The sequence below is a fragment of the Balaenoptera acutorostrata genome, chromosome 11, assembly GCF_949987535.1.
Source record: "Balaenoptera acutorostrata chromosome 11, mBalAcu1.1, whole genome shotgun sequence".
Classification (NCBI taxonomy): Eukaryota; Metazoa; Chordata; class Mammalia; order Artiodactyla; family Balaenopteridae; genus Balaenoptera; species Balaenoptera acutorostrata.
In genome coordinates, this window is record NC_080074.1 from 20,230,000 (window position 1) to 20,250,483 (window position 20,484).

Consider the following 20,484-nt stretch of genomic DNA (forward strand, 5'->3'; position numbering starts at 1 on the left):
GAACCAAATAGACCTAATCAGCTGGTTTGAAGAAAGAAGTTAAATAAAAATGTAACACTTTGAATAGTAATATTTTAAACTTTAAGATAGAAAATGAAGTTTGAAAAAAAGTTATTAGCTTTTCATTTGTTATTTTGAAGGGCTTCCTGAAGTTAATATTTTTCTTGCCTATAAAAAAAAGAAAACCTATACAGAACTAGGAAAAATCTTGAATTGTTTTCTTCAAGTTCACTATGGAAATATTTTTCTTAGTTCTTATAAGAAATATATCTTTTAAATGTTTTATTATAAAAACTTTCAAACGTGAACAAAAATAGAATAGTACAATGAATACCCAAATGCCCATTACCTGGATTCACCAGTTAAGATTTTGTTGCAAATGCTTCATCTTTTATTGTCACTTACTGAAGTGAATTCCGAGCATCATGTTATTTCACCCCTGTATAATTCCTTGTGAAAAGTTCTGAAATTTTCTTGTGTAACCACAATGCCTTTATCATATACAATATAATTAACAATAATTCCCTGGTAATATCTAACTCCTTGTTGCCTGAAGTCTGCTCCGTGGGCCAGCAGCCTCAGAATCACCCGAGGGCTTGTTAGAAATGCGGGATCTCAAGTTCTACCCCAGACTTACGGAATCAGAATCTGCATTTTAACAAGATTCCTGTGTGATTTGTAGACTCTTGAAATTTGAGAGATCCTGATCTAAGAAATACCGGTTGTCTTAAAAAGTGTGTTTTGGGAGTTGATTTGTTTAAATCAACGTCCTAGTAAGACCCATGCTTTGTGTTTGTTTCTTATGTCTTAATGTTCATTTATGCTCTGTATAAATTTAAATTTTATATGACTTTTTATTTCAAGAAATAAAAATTCTTTGTTGTTTAAGAACAGATAATCTCTAGTGTATCTCAGTGAGGTATTAAAATCCAAAATAAAATAATCACTAAAATGTTGGTCTAACAAGTAATACCAAACAAGCAGACTTCCTATCTATATGGAATTCTGCATTTGTACCTGGAGGTACTTTTCACAGGATATTTTTTAGATCATGATGGTGTTGACCATGATGATAATAACTAAACATGTAAAGGTTTTTTACTGTGTGAGGCATGCTTAGTGCTTTTTATAAATTAAGTCAATTCTCACAACAGCCCTGTGTTTACAGATATGTCAAATGAGGTACACAGAGGTTAAGTAACTTGCTGAAGGTCAAACAGTAAGAGCTGGAATTTTAACCCAGGCAATCTGGTGTCAAGAATCCTAGTTCTTATATGCTACACTGCACTGTCTCCAGCACCTGTGTTGAACTTGTTAAACAGATTGAGTACATGTGGTGCAAGGCCCTGTGGGAGAAGCCATATATTTAGAGATATTATGTATTTGGGGAATGAATTAGATGACCATTTACTTAATAATTAGATATTAGAAAATTAAACATCCACTTAATATAACAAATTCCATTATGATGGCCACTGGAATATATATAATATACAAGAGTAAATCCAGATGTTTAGAGGAGTTTAACTTCACAAGGTTTTTTCAGTTAAAGATGGACCATCCTTTCTCTAGAACAAGGCATGTGTAAAAAATATTAAATGTTTCCACCCTACCTAGTAATTATTCTTTGGAGGATACTAACTGTCATATGTTTCTATAAATTTCTAAAGTGGTATCTAACTTTTAATATTAATTTTTCCAGGTGTTATTATGCATGCCATCTATAATGTGTATTTTAAAACTTACACAGTTGTGTTGGTCTTGCCTATTTAAGGTCTCAAAAAATTGATTATGAGTAATCACAACTGAATTATCTAAAATTCAGAATGACCTGATAGTCTGGCAGTTTTATTTTAAAATAGTATATTAATTCATTTGGAGAATTTATGAAGTGTTATTGGCTTCCTGAGTTTTAAAAATGTCCTAAAATTGTGTCTTGATTGGATTAATAAAATCAGCATGTTCAGCATGTTCTTAATATTGAAATCAACTTTTTAATTTCTTCTCCATTGTTTTTAGTTGGTATATTTTATGTAAAATGTTTTGAAATGGACTGAAGTATTGCTTAACAATTTCAATTGACTGACATTACAGTCAACTCACTTATCAGAGAAAGGATAATCGTGAACTTTTTTTTTAATCATCCATTCATTGCATTCTCCAATCTATTGATATGTATGAGTCAAAGACCCAAGGTTTGCATGCTGATTTTTCTGCAACTTTAATTTCATGGTTCAGATCTTATCATTACTCACAATAGAACATCCAACTGTGCAGATTGAGATTAATTTGAGAATAAAATGAAGGACAGTTGAGAAGTATGATAGAGGATTTGAGTCATTCAAATAGCAAAGGTGTAAGACCTGATATAATTAAACCTTGTTGAGGTCTTAGTTATTAGGCCAAAGTTAAAGGCTGAGTTTTAAAATCCATTGGTCTTATATGTAATTATCATTTGCTCCATTGTGCTACTGTATGAGTTTATTGTCCCTATTTTTTTAAAAGCATACTTGGGTCTTGTTTGAATTTTTTATTTAATTAAATGTTTTGGACAGTTTGTAATTATGTATTTTACAGATGAATGTGTATATAAACATATATATACACACACATACACACACACGTGCGTGCACACTTTTGTACACTTGACACTGTCATATAATAGGAGTAACCTAAAGGATTTTTGGATGTTTTATTTGCTTCAGCATTTAAAAGAGATTTAATTTATATTTGAATTATCTGAGGAAAAACCTTAACATATAATTCATATTCTAAAAACTATGACTACTTAAAGATTTTTTTGATTTATTTACATTTCAGCATAGATATGTAGACATAAAATTGATTTTATTCAGTTAAGGAACTTATTCTTAATGCTAACATACAGATAGTGAGTGAGAATTCACTAACTAGACTTACTCTAAATGTTTAGGTTGATAGAAAAATCAAGAACTGTATATAGACAGTCCTAGCTTTGCACTTAAGTGAAGATAGGGTTCCAATATGGACAAGTTTCAGTTAACATCGTACCATGCAAAGTTGAGAACTGCCTATATGATAAAAACATTTTTGTCCATAAAGACCATTCCCCAGTATTCTTCATTATAAGTAGTAATTTTTATAATGTTAATAATTTCATCAGTAGCTGAAATATATAAAAACATAATTTTGTCTGAGAAATGGGTTTCTCTTCCACAGATTCTTCAGGCATTGCCTTTAAAGATGTTAGAATAGCTGTATCCGCTTAGAACAAGATTATTCAATGAATGAGGAATGTAATTGTGTAGACGGTATAGATACCCAGAAAATCAATTTTCTGTCCGCTACAGTTGAACAGTTGACAAATCAGATAGCTTTATTAGCTTTATTAAAAGTTTTATTAAAATAATAGGTCCATCAATAATTCATGTTTTATATCAGCACTTGGGACAAGTAAAGCAGAATTCTAATTTTTTAATGCCATGAATATATTTACATCTTTATGGAACAATATAGTGTTGATATTAAGTGTAACTTCCTCTGAAATCATATTTAAGTATTTGTAAATATTTGGAAACATATATCCCATAATTAAATTATTGGTAAATTTAGAAATATGATTTTTTTCTGATATTGATTGCTTTAGAATTATAAAAAGAAACATCCCTTTTAAGTAACATGACGGACCCCTTTTGTGAATTGTCTAAAGATTTATATGCAATACTCTCTACAGCTGAACAGTTTGCAAGACTCTGGACCACAGGAAACTGAAGTAACACCAGAAAATATCTTAACTGTAGCCAAGGATCCAAGATATGCCAGATATCTCAAAATGGTTCAAGTGGTAAGCTAATTTGGTCTGTCTTCTCTGTCTAGCAGCCTCCTCTGAAATTCTTAACCCTGGAGGTTTCATTGTTATTTTTTCAATCTGAGAAATCTGCTAAACCGAGTGACCAAGTTTTCTACTCTCTTACTTCTTTTCTATGTTTAATGAATGCCCTGATAAAGAGTAAGCAGGAGTCAAATCTTTCTAATTAAAACTGACCTCACACTTCAAATTAACATAGTTTAGTATAGATTTATGTAAATTTTTTGCTTTACATAATCTTTGTAAATCTTGGATGTATCAGATAGAGGAATGAAAGTGGACTATTCACTTAGTAAATCGTATGGCTTTAGCTTAATTTCCTGTATGCTAACACAAATGGTTTTTTGTGTATTTTTATTCTGAATTTCACCTGTCAATAGTTTGGTTCATAGAAAAGAGCATAAGTCACTTGGCCATGTAAGGTAATGCTTTTAATATTATGACTTGAGAATGTGTATTTTTTCTAAGAAATCATTACATGGTATGATGCAAAAAAGTACAACACAATATTTGCTCTTCTATAACAGCAGAAGTTAATTTCATTCCTGTAGAAAGTCCTATTACAGTAGTTAAAGGAGCTAGCTGTCCATTTTTCAGTTGATCAAAAAATTAATGCTTCTGTAAAATTATGTTATCAGGCAAAAGATGGACTGATATTAAAGAAGAACAGTTTTGCTGTTCTTGGCATTATTTATCACCAAAATAACTTAAAAGCTAAGACTGTCTGACAACCAGAAAGAGTAGGTTGGCTTATTTAGAAGCTACATTGGTGACAATGGGGAGAAGAAAGTACATTCACTTTTTCTAGCTGTCAGAAGTAGCTGTGTCACTTTCAAAATTCTTCATTGACAGTCAAAGCTCTGGGCTTTAGGCTTTGGCGACAAAAACAGACTTTGGGTTGAAAATATATAAATTTTTTAAACTAATAAAAGTAAAATAGAGCTAGTTTGAGTGTGAATCATGATAAATGAATTTTTAAAACTAAAACCCAGGAAAGCTTAAGCTAAGCTTAAAATATGGACTGTTAAAAACTATGTCTTTGACACTTTCAAACAAAAGATGAAAAGTTTCAGAGTAACTCTGAAAGGCTTTTTATTTAGTCTCTTCTTGCCTAACCTATATAAAATAGGAAATGGGAAAATCTACTTGACATCTATGACTGCCTTGAAATATTTGATAAAAGACCACATCTTAGGATAACTGTTATATTCTTAATACATTGCCTCTGACTTTACAAGAATTTGAAAAATCCTTATTTTCCTTTTCAGTATTAATCCACTGTCCTTTTATTCCACAAATATTTATTAAACACTTACCCTAAGGTACCATATTAGATATTGTCTAGATTTATTTAGCCAACTAAGGTTTCCAGACACCACTTGTCAATTTTATTTTTGTTATTAATTACTTAGACAAATTTCATTGCTTTTCAGAATTTCATATATAATATATATCATATGTTTGCATGTATATATGTAAATGATTCTTTACATATTTATTCTTCTAATCATGTAGTTTACCATCTCACTAGGAATAAAAGCCAAAGTCCTTCAGAGGCCCATGAGATGCTATACAATTTAGTTCCCTAATTACCTTTCTAATCTCATATCTTCACTCACTCTGCTCCAGCTCTACTGTACTCCTTGATGTTCCTTGAATAGATATATGGACAGTCGCGTGTCTCGGGGCCTTTGCATCAGTTCTCTCTACCTGAAACACTTTTCCCAAATATCTTTATGGTTTGCTCCCTCTCTTCCTTCAAATATTTGCAGAAATGTTACCTTCTTTCTAGTCCCATTCCTTTTACTCCTTCCCTACTATATTTTTCTACATATAACCATCTAATTATATGCAAAATACTACATATTTTACGTACATTGTTTGTGTCTCTGCTGCTCCTAGAATATACACCTTTTTGTTTACTGCCCTATTCCCAGTTCCTAGAACCATACCTGTCACATAGTATTTACCTATGAATGAAAATGACGGTATTTTTCTCTATACTGTTTTAATTTTTGATAGGTTTTGGTGATAGATTTCTTTTTTACACTAGCTCAGTGGTTTTTAGAGTAAAAAACTTGTTCAAGATATAGGTTTCTGGTTCCCACCCTACTAAATGAGAATCTCTGCAGTTGGAACTCAGAGCCAGAGCATACGTGCTTTGAGAAATGCTCTTCTGATTAAGAACTGTTTAAAAATATTTTACACTGTTTTTTATTTTTTTATAAATTTATTTATTTAATTTACTTTTGGCTGCGTTGGGTCTCCGTTGCTGTGCACAGACTTTCTCTAGTTGTGGCGAGCGGGGGCTACTCTTCATTGCAGTGCGCAGGCTTCTCATTGCAGTGGCTTCTCTTTTTGCGGAGCACAGGCTCTAGGCACGCGGGCTTCAGTAGTTGTGGCACGTGGGCTCAGTAGTTGTGGCTTGCGGGCTCTAGAGTGCAGGCTCAGTAGCTGTGGTGCACGGACTTAGTTGCTCCGTGGCATGTGAGATCTTCCCAGACCAGGGCTCGAACCCGTGTCCCCTGCATTGGCAGGCAGATTCTTAACCACTGCACCACCAGGAAAGCCCCTTTACACTGTTTTATAACACCAAATAATTTTTATCTCAAAACATTTAAGAAGTAATCAATTGTTAGTTTTATTTCTTATTTTTTAATCTAATTCTATAGCAGTATCTGGCACTTAGCTTTTTGCTTGGTGTCACCATGAGCAGGGGTTTAATTTTTTCTGCTTCAGACTTTTTGATGTTTTTAGCCCAATTTCCTTGATTTTAGTCCTTTGCCTCCCTTCTGCCTTTGGTACGGGTGTTTCTAATTCCTGAACATTTCCAGTGTTCTGGAAGTGCTGCTTCTTTGTGGTATCCTCCTCTCCAGGCACATGGACTTGGCCTTCCTTTGCTATGCTAAGTCATCATTCTTTTATCTGCTTTTAATTTCCATGTATTGTGGTTCGTGTATGCCTCTTAGTCATTAAAATTGGAGTTCGTGTTTTTTCTTTTTGCCTTATTGTTTGGGGGTAATAATTTTCAAGAAGAAAGCAGGGACCAACATCTTTCCTTTGAAATTATAAGTTCATCCAAGTTAAATTTAATTTTATTGTTTTTAGTTCATTGTGCCAACCTGTATCCCAGAATCTTATTACCCAACTTTTGTTTCCTACTGCTCCCTGTCCTACATTTCATTCTTCAGACAAAACCACAAAACTTTCTCAATATAAGCTCCATGCTTTCCCACCTCTGAATCTAGATCCCCCTTCTCTTGACCACTACATGTCCAAATTCTACTCATCTGACATGTTCCTATGAACACTTTAACTAAATTATCCCAGATTCTGAACCCACCAACACATAAAGCCAGAAGTGATATCTCCCTTCATCTATCTGTCCAACCACTTTATCTGTATTTTTTCTCACTTCATATCTTGTTCTTTGATAATTTTAAAATATTTTTATCTACTTGTGTTGAAAAGGAAATGAGTGGAAGAACTATATCTTGATCGATCTTTGTATTCACTTTAACACCTTACCTAAAAAGGTGCTCAATCAATATTTGTTTTTTTGTTGATGGTTTTTTGTTTGTTTTGTTTGTTTTTTGGTTGTTTGGTTTTTTTTTTGGCCGAGCTGTGCGGCATGTAGGGATCTTTCTTCCCTGACCAGGGATCAAACCGGTGCCCACTGCACTGGACTGCCAGGGAAGTCCCAATATTTGTTGAATGTACTATTTTATCCTGCATATTATAACTCTCTTTCTCAACTTTGTGTCCCCCAGAAATGTATAAATGTCCTCGTATTTCGTCAAGTTACTGATTTAAAATGTTTTGTAGAACCAAACCAAGAATAGACCAAGTAGAGGTCTCCCTCAAGGTTGATATGAACCCGCCAATCATTATTCTTTCGATGATAGTTATTAAGCCATCTATAAATCCACTATTTGTCCTGTTTCCTAAGAATATCATGGGTGACTGTCAAAATATCCAACCAGAGATGTAGCAACATGTTTGACAATGCCCAGGATTGTCTTTCTTTGGCATGGTCACTAATAGAGTTCCTATCACTTCTGCATCATCATTCAGTTCTGGCTTTTTGTTTAAATATAAGTATGAAATCGTTAAATCAGTTCCCCTCATTGCTTTCTCTATTTGTTGGAGGATGAAATTTTCAACAAGGTAACTTAGGAATTTATCAGATGCTCTGATTTGAACAAAATTAAGCTGCCAGTACAGGTAAAGAGCTAATGTCTCCACCCATCATGGCAGTATCTTATCCTTGTGCTTGTTTGCAACATGTTTTAGGAAAACTTGACCTAAATCCTCCATCTGTTCAGGTGGCCAAAAAGTATGTTCCTTCTGATAGTACAACTATTGCCTTCCTTTAACCTCATTTAGGGATTCCTTTATCCCATGTTCAAGAATTTCCATATACATGTGTATGTATTGGTTTAAAGGTATCTTCCGACTTCCATTATAAAACATTGTAAGGTACTCCTTTCAAATGCCAGTTCCCATTCATGGATTCCTAAGTGTTAATCCCTGAGATTTACTTATGTTGAAATTTCAGGTTTGCTATATACAAATAGACACACATACTTTTTTTTAAGCTATTGGATTTGTTTTCTATTTGTTTATATCTCTTCTCTTAATCAGTACCTGATAGTTCTTTTACTCTGCTTTTCTCCCCTGTGGTGTTATTATTGTTCATAGTCTTACAGTTTTAATTGAGGAATTTTTTTATCCTTTTGATTTCAGTTTAAAGCCCCTTGATCATACCTATGGGTCTTGCTAAGCATAAAATTTTGGTTCTTCTGAACTACTTAACACTTTTCCAGGAGTATAATCATTCTAGTGTCATAAGTCATCACCTAAAATATTGATTCAGCAGCATCTGCATAGCTAGTTGTGTTTCCTGTATCTGTATTTTTACAAAACTATAACTTTAAAGAACAAATTACGATACTACCCTGCTTTAGAAAATGCCTCACAGAAGTAGAGAAGAGTCATTAGAGACCCATTGCAATCTGTATTATTGAATATTCCAATTTCTGTCATTGACATGGGAAGAATCTAGATAGCTTTGTATCTCTATACTCCAGGATAGTAAATTGCCTTCCTGTTTTTTTGTGTTAGTCTTCTATGCTGTTTATTCTTCCAAGGTGATTCAGTTCCTTGAGAGTGACTGAGAACAAACAAGGTTCAGAGGGATATAGGTAGAAAGAAAAACAAATTTGATGTAAGAGCCTAACCCCAGCTAATTCTAGAGGGTAGCTTTATTAGAAATTGCCTTATCAATACTAGAAAGTGTTTCACTTTCCCAAAAAGATTGTAGATTTTCATTAAAATGCCCAATTTTTCTCAACCTCAGAGGGTGACTAAGGTTTCTCTTGCTTACCATCACTAAAAATTTAGTTTTAGTTGTTAACGTGGAGAAAGGCCATATCAGCATAATTCATCAAATGAGTTCTGTTTTGTCTATTGGTATGATCTCAAGTAGTTTATGACCCACCATACCATTACTATGGATGCATGTTATCAAAGCTGAATTTTAGAAGCCTACATTCTGGAATTCAGGGAATTGTTTGTATCAACAAAAGGAAAGATAGCATGGTCTCCAGAAAACCTGTCTTTCTGAAAAAATCACTATATACCAACAATATAAAAATCTACTCCTAAGATCCCCCAAATAACCATTCTGTACCCAAAAGGGAATTAACAGTGCCACAAGTTCTCTCCGCTACTAAGGACAGTAATAGGATTTCTTTCATTTTTAATTGCCTTTATATTTTTGTCATTTAAAAATACGAGTTGCTGCTCCATAAGCAGAGTCTTTCTTATACCTGTAATTCCACATATGCTTAGTTTCTCATCTTTTTCCAAAATATAATATTCTTCCACTCAGCATCTTAATACTTAGTAAGTCCTCAACCCTCTTGTAATCTTTTCTCTTCCTTCCTTCCTGAATTGTTATTTAGTACTATGTCATTCTCTCTCATAAGACAGTGAGTGTGTTTCTCAAGCACTTTCAGCTTCTCCACTTGTATAAAAGTTTGAATTTGCTGACTACCCATGTAGTGATCACTCACTTCAGATAGAAAGACATAGAAAGTCCTGTAACTTACAAACCCTGATGTTTTAAAAAAAAATTCGGGCTTTCTGGGTATCAGGATGAACTACAGTCTGTTTTGGCTTTCTTTGTAAGCTGCCCTGAAAACTTCCTCTTCCTGGGTCCTAGATATCTCCTGGAATGTATTGCTTTTATATTTGCCTTTCCTCACTTGTCACATACCTGTAAATCTACTTTAGAGACTAGGTAATTAAAACTGCTTAATATAAACTCCTTTAAACAGAAGCCAACAAAATCTTTCAAATGTCACAAGTACCAATGCACAGAAAAATAAGCTGTGCCCTTCTTTTTGGTCTCTGTACCTTTTTCTGTCACCCCTGGATTACTACCTTCTGTGAGGTACAAAATGATTACAGTTCCAGGACGTAGTTACCTATGAGACAATTTGAATGCCTCAGGGTACACACCAAGATCTTTACTTCGTACTTCTGGGATGCAACATGCTATATAGTTTCTTAGCTTTGTCATGCAATCCTGTGTGACCATATTCAGACCATATTGGCTCTTAAGGTCTCAGTCCCCTCAAACATAAAATGATATCTAAAGTTCTCTCTACATTTATGATCCATTAATTGATCTCCAAATTTGGATCTCATTATTAATGAATGTTTCTGGAACACCTGCTGGCGTTTACTGGTTTGTTTTTTTTTTTCCTTTTAAAGCAAGTTTTTTTTTTTTTTTTTTTTAGGTCCCACTTGTTTATTTTTGTTTTTATTTCCATTACTCTAGGAGGTGGATCAAAAAAGATCTTGCTGTGATTTATGTCAAAGAGTGTTCTTCCTATGTTTTCCTCTAAGAGTTTTATAGTGTCCAGTCTTATATTTAGGTCTCTAATCCATTTTGAGTTTATTTTTGTGTATGGTGTTAGGGAGTATTCTAATTTCATTCTTTTACATGTAGCTGTCCAGTTTTCCCAGCACCACTTATTGAAGAGACTGTCTTTTCTCCATTGTATATCTTTGCCTCCTTTGTCATAGATTAGTTGACCATAGGTGTGTGGGTTAATCTCTGGGCTTTCTATCTTGTTCCATTGATCTATGTTTCTGTTTTTGTGCCAGTACCATATTGTCTTGATTACTGTAGCTTTGTAGTATAGTCTGAAGTCAGGGAGTCTGATTCCTCCAGCTCCATTTTTTTCCCTCAAGACTGCTTTGGCTATTGGGGGGTCTTTTGTGTCTCCATACAAATTTTAAGATGATTTGTTCTAGCTCTGTAAAAAATGCCATTGGTAATTTGATAGGGATTGCATTGAATCTGTAGAGTGCTTTGGGTAGTATACTCATTTTCACAATGTTGATTCTTCCAATCCAAGAACATGGTATATCTCTCCATCTGTTGGTGTCATCTTTAATTTCTTTCATCAGTGTCTTATAGTTTTCTGCATACAGGTCTTTTGTCTCCCTAGGTAGGTTTATTCCTAGGTATTTTATTCTTTTTGTTGCAATGGTAAATGGGAGTGTTTCCTTAATTTCTCTTTCAGATTTTTCATCATTAGTGTATAGGAATGCAAGAGATTTTTGTGCATTAATTTTGTATCCTGCAACTTTACCATATTCATTAATTAGCTCTAGCAGTTTTCTGGTGGCAGTTTTAGGATTCTCTATGTATAGTATCATGTCATCCGCAAACAGTGACAGTTTTACTTCTTGTTTTCCAATTTGTATTCCTTTTATTTCTTTTTCTTCTCTGATTGCCGTGGCTAGGACTTCCAGAACTATGTTGAATAATAGTGGTGAGAGTGGACATCCTTGTCTCGTTCCTGATCTTAGAGGAAATGCTTTCAGTTTTTCACCATTGAGAATGATGTTTGCTGTGGGTTTGTCATATATGGCCTTTATTATGTTGAGGTAGGTTCCTTCTATGCCCACTTTCTGGAGAGTTTTTATCAGAAATGGGTGTTGAATTTTGTCAAAAGCTTTTTCTGCATCTATTGAGATGATCATATGGTTTTTATTCTTCAATTTGTTAATATGGTGTATCACATTGATTGATTTGCGTATATTGAAGAATCCTTGCATCCCTGGGGTAAATCCCACTTGATCGTGGTGTATGATCCTTTTAATGTGTTGATGGATTCTGTTTGCTAGTATTTTGTTGAGGATTTTTGCATCTATATTCATCAGTGATATTGGTCTGTAATTTTCTTTTTTTGTAGTGTCTTTGTCTGGTTTTGGTATCAGGGTGATGGTGGCCTCATAGAATGAGTTTGGGAGTGTTCCTTCCTCTGCAATTTTTTGGAAGAGTTTGAGAAGGATGGGTGTTAGCTCTTCTCTAAATGTTTGATAGCATTCACCTGTGAAGCCATCTGGTCCTGGACTTTTGTTTGTTGGAAGATTTTTAATCACAGTTTCAATTTCATTACTTGTGATTGGTCTGTTCATATTTTCTGTTTCTTCCTGGTTCAGTCTTGGAAGGTTATACCTTTCTAAGAAATGGTCCATTTCTTCCAGGTTGTCCACTTTATTGGCATAGAGTTGCTTGTAGTAGTCTCTTAGGATGCTTTGTATTTCTGCGGTGTCTGTTGTAACTTCTCCTTTTTCATTTCTGATTTTATTGATTTGAGTCCTCTCCCTCTTTTTCTTGATGAGTCTGGCTAATGGCTTATCAATTTTGTTTATCTTCTCAAAGAACCAACTTTTAGTTTTATTGACCTTTGCTATTGTTTTCTTTGTTTCTATTTCATTTATTTCTGCTCTGATCTTTATGATTTCTTTCCTTCTGCTAACTTTGGGTTTTGTTTGTTCTTCTTTCTCTAGTTTCTTTAGGTGTAAGGTTAGATTGTTTACTTGAGATTTTTCTTGTTTCTTTAGGTAGGCTTGTATAGCTATAAACTTCCCTCTTAGAACTGCTTTTGCTGCATCCCATAGGTTTTGGGTTGTCGTGTTTTCATTGTCATTTGTCTCTAGGTATTTTTTTATTTCCTCTTTGATTTCTTCAGTGATCTCTTGGTTATTTAGTAACGTATTGTTTAGCCTCCATGTGTTTGTCTTTTTTACGTTTTTTTCCCTGTAATTCATTTCTAATCTCATAGTGTTGTGGTCAGAAAAGATGCTTGATATGATTTCAATTTTCTTAAATTTACTGAGGCTTGATTTGTGACCCAAGATGTGATCTATCCTGGAGAATGTTCCGTGCGCACTTGAGAAGAACGTGTAATCTGCTGTTTTTGGATAGAATGTCCTATATATATCAATTAAATCTATCTGGTCTGTTGTGTCATTTACAGCTTCTGTTTCCTTATTTATTTTCATTTTGGATGATCTGTCCATTGGTGTAAGTGAGGTGTTAAAGTCCCCCACTATTATTGTGTTACTGTCGATTTCCTCTTTTATAGCTGTTAGCAGTTGCCTTATGTATTGAGGTGCTCCTATGTTGGGTGCATATATATTTATAATTGTTATATCTTCTTCTTGGATTGATCCCTGGATCATTATGTAGTGTCCTTCCTTGTCTCTTGTAACATTCTTTATTTTAAAGTCTATTTTATCTGATATGAGTATAGCTACTCCAGCTTTCTTTTGATTTCCATTTGCATGGAATATCTTTTTCCATCCCCTCACTTTCAGTCTGTATGTGTCCCTAGGTCTGAAGTGGGTCTCTTGTAGACAGCATATATATGGGTCTTGTTTTTGTATCCATTCAGCCAGTCTATGTCTTTTGGTTGGGGCATTTAATCCATTCACGTTTAAGGTAATTATCGATATGTATGTTCCTATGACCATTTTCTTAATTGTTTTGGGTGTGTTTTTGTAGGTCCTTTTCTTCTCTTGTGTTTCCCACTTAGAGAAGTTCCTTTAGCATTTGTTGTAGAGCTGGTTTGGTGGTGCTGAATTCTCTTAGCTTTTGCTTGTCTGTAAAGCTTTTGATTTCTCCATCAAATCTAAATGAGATCCTTGCCGGGTAGAGTAATCTTGGTTGTAGGTTCTTCCCTTTCATCACTTTAAGTCTATCATGCCACTCCCTTCTGGCTTGTAGAGTTTCTGCTGAGAAATCAGCTGTTAACCTTATGGGAGTTCCCTTGTATGTTATTTGTCGTTTTTCCTTGCTGCTTTCAATAATTTTTCGTTGTCTTTAATTTTTGCCATTTTGATTACTATGTGTCTTGGCGTGTTTCTCCTTGGGTTTATTCTGTATGGGACTCTCTTTGCTTCCTGGACTTGGGTGGCTATTTCCTTTCCCATGTTAGGGAAGTTTTCGACTATAATCTCTTCAAATATTTTCTCTGGTCCTTTCTCTCTCTCTTCTCCTTCTGGGACCCCTATAATGCGAATGTTGTTGCGTTTCATGTTGTCCCAGAGGTCTCTTAGGCTGTCTTCATTTCTTTTCATTCTTTTCTCTTTAGTCTGTTCCGCAGCAGTGAATTCCACCATTCTGTCTTCCAGGTCACTTATCCGTTCTTCTGCCTCAGTTATTCTGCTATTGATTCCTTCTAGTGTAGTTTTCATTTCAGTTATTGTATTGGTCATCTCTGTTTGTTTGTTCTTTAATTCTTCTAGGTCTTTGTTAATCATTTCTTGCATCTTCTCAATCTTTGCCTCCATTCTTATTCCGAGGTCCTGGATCATCTTCACTATCATTATTCTGAATTCTTTTTCTGGAAGGTTGCCTATCTCCACTTCATTTAGTTGTTTTTCTGGGGTTTTTTCTTGTTCCTTCATCTGGTACATAGCCCTCTGCCTTTTCATCTTGTCTATCTTTCTGTAACTGTGGTTTTTGGTCCACAGGCTGCAGGATTGTAGTTTTTCTTGCTTCTGCTGTCTGCCCTCTGGTGGTTGAGGCTATCTAAGAGGCTTGATGGGAGGCTCTCTAAAGCAAGTTTTACAGAAGATATTTCAGTGAGTGATAATGTTGTGTTCCAAATATGGCAGGTAATTGATTCTGATTTAATGTTTGTTGTCATAATAGTGCAGCACAAGTCTTTACTAAATTATATGTTGCATTTATAACATAACTGGAATTGTGTGCATAGATCACTTTTCCAACAGTTCTCCCCTTTTTACTGGCAGAGCTTGGTGAATCCTTTGCCAGTAATAAATTGTGCATTGGGAAAATTCGACTTCCACATCAAGAAGCTAATGACTTGTATTTTTTGAAACCATATTTGCCAATACAGTCTCTTTGGACACTTAGTTTTTTTTAAAAAGCTCTATTTTCTTTGGCTGGCTTAAAATGTGAATTGAATAATCTTGGTTCTGGTGGTTCTGATGCATCTGTTGCCAGCAGTGGATGTTGGCCTGGGGAAATGTGAGTTCCATTACCTAAGGAAAGAATCTTCAACTGATTATTAAAAATGTTCATCAAGAAATTATATACCTTGGACCTGGGGAAACTAATCAAGCATGAAGTAGAGTACTCTTTAGATAAGGTATAGTGTTTTAAGAGTAATTAAGGGCTTTAAAACCTTGTTTGGGACATGACCCACATGTGACTTCCCATGGTCTAGAGAGTTCCAGGGTAGGTTCCTCATCAGTGATTGGCAGTATAGTCAAAAGGAGGAGCTACTGGTTCATATATAGTCAGAGCTATGGAAAACACTGGTGCAGATTTAGTTTAACAATTATATGATATTTTTTATTTTTATTTTTAATTCTGTAGGTATTTTAATATGTGTTTTGTTTATAATAGCTAAAGTTTACTAACCAGTATCAAGGTCAGTATTTATTAATTACATAAAGGTTTGGGGGCAGACAATTTCCTCTGGTGTTTTAGCATCACACTGTTCATTGAAGGTAAAAGCTAGCATGTACAATGATTGATTTCCCACACATACGAATGTAGATAAAGAAAAGATACAGGCGAACATACATGTCTGTTTAATTAGTTGTGTAATTTAGCCAGCTTTGAAAATTGAAAAGGGAAAATACTTTATCCTTCTCAGTTCCATTTCCATTTGACTATAAAAGAGATAAGCAAAGCTTAGCAGAATGGTAAACTGCATGAGTAGTAACTTTGAGTTGGCATAAGTGGAGCTCAAGTGACCACAGTTGTCCTGCTTCCTCTACATTCTATCTTGCATCAAATGCAAGAAGGATTGGATAGAGATTTTCCCTAAGGCAGAAAACAGTGACAGTTAGCTGCCAATTGAGAGCCCCTGAGGTAACAGCCTATGCTTTGCCATGGCCTGAGTATCTGGAAAACCTAGAAACGGGTACTTTTTGTTGTATCTTTGGCAAAAAACAAACAAACAAAGAAACAAAACAAAACAAAAACTACCCAAATTACTTATTCTCTGCTAAAGTCAGTGAACTAACCTCTAAGGAAACCATGTGTAAAGAATTATTATGCCAGTTTTCCAGATTATGATTTTTCAATATTATGGCTTCCTTTTGAATCCTTCCCAAGTTTCCTTGAAATTGAAAGTTAGGGAGGCCAGAACCAGTCATACCATGTACACATTTAAGGTTAAGAAGTATTGCTTTATGACGTATTTACCCTTTTGTTTATTCCTTATTTTATTTTTCTCATATATTTTTGTTAGAGAGCAGTAAACAATATTGCTAAATTCAGGTTTTAAATTTCTTGCTTTCCTGATGTATTTGTTTTCCTGATTTCTTGTTTTCCTTAGAACACTGAAGGGAAAACACATAGTGGGCAGACCCTACAAAGTTAGATGGTTGTCAGTATCCATTTGGTAATATTATATGCACCTGCCTTGATGCTTATCTGTTCCTCACATTTTCTTCACTAATACCACTTTTGCCATAATCATACAGCTCAGAATATTTTAATGCTTGCATATTTTCCATTATAGCTATCCTTGTGTGGCATTCAATTGCCATGAAAGTAATTTTTTTTAAGTTTCTTCGCACCTCTTTTTTTTTTTTGGTTGTGTTGTGTCTTTGTTGCGGCGCATGGGCTCTTTGTTGTGGTGTGCAGGCTTCCCTCTAGTTGTGGTGCACGGGCTCCAGAGCACGCGGGCTCAGTAGTTGTGGCATGCGGGCCTCATGTGTCATGTGGGATCTTGGTTACCCGACCAGGGATCGAACCTGCGTCCCCTGCATTGGAAAGCGGATTCTTAACCACTGGACCGTAAGGGAAGTCTCGCCATGCAAGTATTGATTTGAATAATTTGTTTATAGGAACTAGTTGTTTAACCATAACTGTTTTTATTTATGGTGCTTATAAGCTCTGGAAAATATATACATATTTTGAACTGTGAACTTCAGGAAGGTTTAGAATTCTCAGTCATATTTGATGAATGGTCATACATCAACAAGCCAGTGTACACAGATGCCAGTTTCTCTTAGAGTTGTAGGGGGATATTTGGTTGCTGCATGAATTCTTTGATTTTTAGTAATGTATCAGATAATTTAAATTAATTTAAATAAAACAAAATTTAAAGGAGTGAGTGCAACATAAGAGAATTTGGGCACAAAATAATCTTCTTTTAAAAATAATTCATAAGGTAATAAATTTAGGATGCTAAATTTGTCAAATCAGTTTTTCTTAAAACTGTATATGAAGAGATTATATTTCTTTAGGAATTTATTCTCCATATCATATTTTTGTATCATCAGTATCATAAATAAAGTAATTTAGATAATGTGTGGGACAGCATATCTGAAACAGTCCTTTCAAGCCAAAACATTTAATTATTTATTTCAGTTTATTTATTTTGCTAAGTGCCAAAAAAATTTACTTCATCTGCCTTAAATTCATTATAACACCATAACTATGCACTTCTCCCCACAAAAGAAAGAAAAAGTAGTAGAAGTAAGCAATCAAATACAGGGGAGAGAACTTTTAGAGGGTAAGCTTAAGGTAGTTTTGAATTTAATAGGAATTTCATTTAAATGATATATAAAATGGAAACCAATAAAGACCAGGGGATTTAGCAGAAAAATATTTTTATCTTTTGACTTCATATCTTTCATTCCAACTAATTTAAACAACTCCTTAACTCTTATGATAGAAGTTGTGACAAAAGCAACAGTACATCGCTATTAAAGTTCATAAGGAAGGTTTTGAAGATTGCTAACAATGACAGTTTTTATACTTGCTGAAATGTGCAGTATATAGTTCTTTTACTCTGAAACCGACTATAAAATTTTAGTTACCCAACTTTGATTTTTCAGTGCCCTTTTATTTTTTTTCCTACTGACCACCTTTGCCAGAAATAAGGGCCCTCACATAAAAGTTTTTACAGATTGGCGAGGAGGAAATAATAGTAGTGTAAATTAAGTAGTTACTTCATTAGATTTACTCTTTTTAGAAATATTGTGATTCTCACCTTAACTATAGATTAGTCTGTCTAAGACTGTGTAAATTAATGGGAGAAAAAGTAAAGACCAGAGGAGCAGATGAGCTATAATAACGAAGTGGGCTCACCTCAGGTGGGAGAGAAGTGTCTTAGAGGTTTTAAAGGCCATCAGCTTGAGGAAGACATTTTAGCACCGTATTCTGACAAGGATCTCAGTGAAAGCACTCGTAATGGGGTGGAGGCCTGGTGCAGAAGATACTTGGTTTTGAAGGGATCACAACATCATTTGTAAGTTAATCTTTTGGTAAGTATTATTTTACAATTTGGAGAAAATGCTAATATGTTAACTGTATGTTTTAAAAAAAATAAAGTACATTTCAAAATATTGAATTTTATTGGGAGAAAATGAATGAAAATTATCTATTCCTCTACCGGAGGATATCTACATCTTTTGTATTTATCTTAATACTGCAATTTTTAAAAATATCTCCAGATGTAAATATATCTTACCAAAGTCTTTCATAATGTAAGGCAGCATCCTAACTTTTCTTTTCTTGTTCTTTTCCTAGCCCAAGTTCACAAATGATTTTTATTCAGTTGGTTGGTTAGACCATGTGCTGATGACCCATTGATTCATTGCCCTTCATTGTGGTTCTGAACCCACATGTAATGCCCAGTCTTGGTCATCTCTCTTTGAGTAGGTTCCTATGGATCCCTAAGAGCATTTAATGAAAGACTCACAACACACCAGTTTAAACACATTACCACTGTCGGAAAACTACTTCAAAAGTGAATATTCTGTGGTTTTGATCAGTAGAATCATCCTTATAGTTAAATACTAAGAATTCTATTATGTATAGCTTTTATTACCATATTTACAGATATTTCATTAAGTCCTCTTTAATAGACACATATAGTGATAATGTTTTCAAAAACTGAACAAGATGCCATCTGAATTTATTATATTGATACTTTTAAGTAGCAAATTCCAAAATGATTTGCTATAGAAATTCTTTTAAAGTTTTTATTCCTGGAAAGTAAAAGTATAATTAAATTTAGAAAATTCTGTTAATACATATTTCAGAGAACAAATATCATTTGAGTGAAATAAGGGATAGCAAAGCTGTAGTGTAACTGACATGTTTATAATGGAGTTCTAGCATTAATTAACCTATCATAGCAAGACTTTAAATTTTAGATATTATCTTTGCTTTATAATGAAGGGAGGAAAATGGGTCTTCCACAGCACCAAATTACTCTGAAATTAACAAATATTTGAGTAGCTACAAAGAAAACACCATGCACTCTTTTGGTCATTACATCTAATATTTATCACGTTAAAATAATATCCAGGGGAAAAATGAACACATGGGGAAATTGATACAGCTGTATTTTGAATTGTCTCATGACAATAGATCCCTCACTTTTTGAAATAATTTCTTTAAGGGTTTTTCTTGATAAGCATTTAGGTTAACTTTAGTTCCCATTTCTAAAAGGCACAGATGGAACTGCTAACATGTATTTATTTTATGAATAAAGTAATAGTAACTGCCTGGGCCCTGGTCCTCATGGCCAGTGTCATTTTTGTCCATTTTATCATGTGATTTGTTCTTACATCCTTAAAGATATCTGATGGGCAGTCAGTGAGAAATACTTTCTCACTGGGATACTAATCTCTTGAGATAATCATTGAAAAAGGAATAATTTACTGTTAGCTCCATAGAAACCACTGTATATAGTGCTAGTCAAGATTTGTGAGCTTCCTTTTGACCACATATTTAGGTTCAAATTAATGACCCTTGGTGGCAACAGTATCTGATACTGTAATATCAGAGTATAGCATTTTCTAAATCTGTACAAGTCATTAGAAATAAAGCTTCCCTTTTTTTTAGGTAGCCATCGTCCACTTTACAGTGATTAAGAGGTTTATTTAAATTAATTTTGTATCCCTTCATGGAAAGCTTCCAGAAGGAGATAATTGACCATGTGATTGTTTTTGTTATGATTGTTCAGTAAACATTTATTATCTATTATATAGATTATTTCACCTGAAAATTTTATTCTAAATATAACACCTTACTAATATGATTCATAAAATGCAATATAGGTATTTTATATATAGCACTGTTGAAAATCAGAAGGCAAAGAAATGGTTGAGTCCATTTCACTAAGTTAAAATTTAACTAAACGAAGCCTGATTGGAGGACTGGCTGCTTTTTTCCAACCCATAACATCTTTTCATTTCCTACTGATTCTTTCTTCCTTCAAATAAAAAAAGTACTATCCACCTACCAACTCAATAGATCTTTTCTTTATTGT

At 34.1% G+C, this 20,484-nt stretch overlaps 1 protein-coding gene across 1 annotated transcript in view; it reads left to right on the plus strand.

Annotated features, from left to right (window-relative positions):
* The window catches only part of WASHC3 (WASH complex subunit 3), a 71,039-nt gene that overhangs the window by 13,207 nt on the left and 37,348 nt on the right, over nt 1-20,484 (plus strand). Inside the window, exon 5 of the mRNA XM_007165789.3 lies at nt 3,713-3,823. Coding sequence (XP_007165851.1) covers nt 3,713-3,823 — 111 coding nt within the window. The remainder of the gene's footprint in view (nt 1-3,712; nt 3,824-20,484) is intronic.